Genomic DNA, 3,049 nt, shown 5'->3' with positions numbered 1-3,049 from the left:
CCTTTTATGCCTAATTTATTGAGAATTTTTATCAGGAATGTATGTTGAATTTTGTCAAATGGTTTTTGTGCATCTATGGAGAATTATATGATTTTTATATTTCATTTTATTAACGTGACTATCACTTTTGTTAATTTTTGTATACTAAACCATCTGTGCATCCTCAGAATGAATCTTACTTGATAGTGGAGTATGATCCTTTTAGTATGCTGCTGAATTCTGTTTGTTAGGATTTTTTTTTGAAAATTTAGAATCTGTATTCAACAGGTCAAGGACATTGACCTGCAGTTTTCTTTTCTTCTAATGTCCTTATCTGGCTTTGGTATCAGTGCTGGCAGGGGGAGGGACCATGGAGTCAGAGTGTAGCTGTTCCTCTAACTTTCTAACAGGATTCTTCTCATTCTCTGTGGCCCATGGGGATATTTCAGCCTCATCCCCGTGTTCTAGGATTTTCAAAATGATGTGTTGTTACGAGTAGTTGCTAGTTTTTTCTGGCAAGAGTGACAAAGTGAATGACCTATTTTGCCATCTTGATGACGTCATTCAGAATAAAAACTCTAAAGTCTGAACCCTTAACCACAGTACTATGCTGTTTCCTAAGATGCAAAATATCCTACAATTGATACAGTAGTTGGGGCTAATATTTGTACCAGCCTCCCTTAGGAATAGTTCATATGAAGACTTCCCTAAGAGGACTTACTTCATAACTTTATTGGGCATACATGCTATCCCCCAAGAAAATATCAGGATTATAAATTATGATATAATTTTCCAGGCCATGTTGAAGGTGTTGTGTTAAATATATTTGTAAAAAGTTTGAGAAGTTATTATAAACAGTGTAATTTTTCTTATGTGTAAAAGAAGAAAATTTTAAAAATCTACCTAGATGAGATCTTGGAGAGAAGAGCTATTTCAAGTTTATTCTGGAATGATGACAGTTTTACCTCACTATTATTAAGCAGCAGTTATGTATTGAATTTTCAAAATTCCTATAAATTCTTACAGTTTTACAATGATCTCTCTCATATAATCATAGAGCTTCTATTGCTTTTTAGAAAATTTTTAAGATATTTAATATTTCATCTCCACATACCCATGTACTTCTTCCTCCATAATGTGTCCTTCATTGATATCTGCTACGTGACCTTCACAGCCCCCAAGATACTCTCCAACTTCTTCCAGGAGTAGCAAACTATCACCCTTGTGGGTTGTGCTGTTCAATACTTCACCCTTCCAAATGTGGGACTGAGTGAGTCTTGTTTCATGACAGCCATGGTTTATGATTGATATGCTGCCATTTGTAACCCACTTCTCTATTCATCCATCATGTCACCCACTCTGTGTGTTCAGATGGTTCTGGGGTCCTATATTAAATATTTAATTTAATAAATATTTAATATTTTTAAAATATGTCTTTTAATTTTTCTGAGACCTCATCAGGTAATTGGGAACGTGAAACACTGAGAAGGTCCTATTTGACAATTAGATGGAAACTGTAGTCTTTCTTCTAGGACGGTAAAGCGTTTTCCATTTTTCAGTGCTCAGTGAAGGGAAGAAAATGGCAGATGTGAGAATTATAATGTTGTCATTTCACGTGAGTCAGTAATGCATTCTTTTGACTCTTTTCTCATTTTAGGAGCACCAAGCCAATGACTCAAGGAGGAAATATTACAGCTATCACCCATTTCCTCCTCTTGGGATTCTCAGATTTCCCCAGAATCAGAGCAGTGCTCTTCGTTGTATTCCTGTTGGTGTACATTATGACTCTGATTTGGAACCTGTGTCTCATCATCTTAATAAGGATGGATTTCCATCTCCACACACCCATGTACTTCTTCCTCCATAATCTGTCCTTCATTGATATCTGCTACGTGACCTCCACAGTCCCCAAGATGCTCTCCAACTTTTTCCAGGAGCAGCAAACCATCACCCTTGTGGGTTGTGCTGTTCAATACTTCATCTTTTCAACCATGGGACTGAGTGAGTCTTGTCTCATGACAGCCATGGCTTATGATCGATATGCTGCCATTTGTAACCCACTTCTCTATTCATCCATCATGTCACCCACTCTGTGTGTTCAAATGGTGCTTGGGTCCTATATGGCAGGATTCTCTGGTTCTATATCCCAATTGTGTGCCATGCTTCAGGTCCAATTCTGTGGGCCTAATGTCATCAACCACTTCTTCTGTGACATGCCACAACTGTTAGTCCTGTCCTGCACTGACACTTTCTTTGTACAACTCATGACTGCGGTATTAATAGTGATCTTTGGGATAATAAATGTCTCAATTATCATGATATCTTATGGCTGTATTGTCATCTCCATTATGAAGATCACTTCAGCTAAAGGCAGGTCCAAGGCTTTCAACACCTGTGCTTCTCACCTGACAGCAGTGACCCTCTTCTATTCCTCAAGTATCTTCGTCTACTTGAGTTCCAGCTCTGGCGGTTCCTCCAGCTTTGACAGATTTGCATCAGTCTTCTACACTGTGGTGATTCCCATGTTGAATCCCTTGATTTATAGTCTGAGGAACAAAGAAATCAAAGACGCCTTGAAGAGGTTGCAAAAGAAGGGAAAATATTGCTGAGGTCACAGATTATGAGATTTTTGACATATTTATCCTATCAGAATCACCTTAACCCACAATAATATGCACAAGAATGCACTATAACAAAATTCATACTGCCTTTGGAAAAAGAAGACTTAATTTGACACAAATAATATGCCAAAATGGACCAATAGGTGACTCAATGCCATGCAAACACAATATCTTTAAGTCCTAGAAGTTCATGAACATCAGCTTACATGAGGAGTAGATTGATCATTTATTTATATATCAATCTTTCCATCATTTATGAAACATCAGGTTTAAAAACTTGTTGCTTCCTTTAGTTTCTGAGATTGAACCCTGCCCAATTGCAGGACTCTGACATGAAAGGAAAGGTAACAGACAGAGGTCCTCTTGGATATAGAAACTTTGTCACTCAAATATTTTGATGCAGCAGCATGACTAAGACACAGAAGTGACCAATGTTTGTTTTGTGTTTC

General features: G+C 37.5%; 1 protein-coding gene across 1 annotated transcript; it reads left to right on the top strand.

The window, feature by feature from the left end:
* The first annotated feature begins 1,649 nt into the window (after positions 1-1,649).
* On the top strand, positions 1,650-2,588 carry LOC123277911 (olfactory receptor 5AN1-like). Its single transcript, XM_070488643.1, has one exon. The coding sequence runs from the start codon at positions 1,650-1,652 to the stop codon at positions 2,586-2,588; it is 939 nt and encodes a 312-aa protein (XP_070344744.1).
* The last annotated feature ends 461 nt before the right edge of the window (positions 2,589-3,049 follow it).

The sequence above is a fragment of the Equus asinus genome, chromosome 17, assembly GCF_041296235.1.
Source record: "Equus asinus isolate D_3611 breed Donkey chromosome 17, EquAss-T2T_v2, whole genome shotgun sequence".
Taxonomy (NCBI): Eukaryota; Metazoa; Chordata; class Mammalia; order Perissodactyla; family Equidae; genus Equus; species Equus asinus.
The sequence above is the reverse complement of the archived record's forward strand: the minus strand, read 5'-3'. Positions and strand labels throughout refer to the sequence as shown.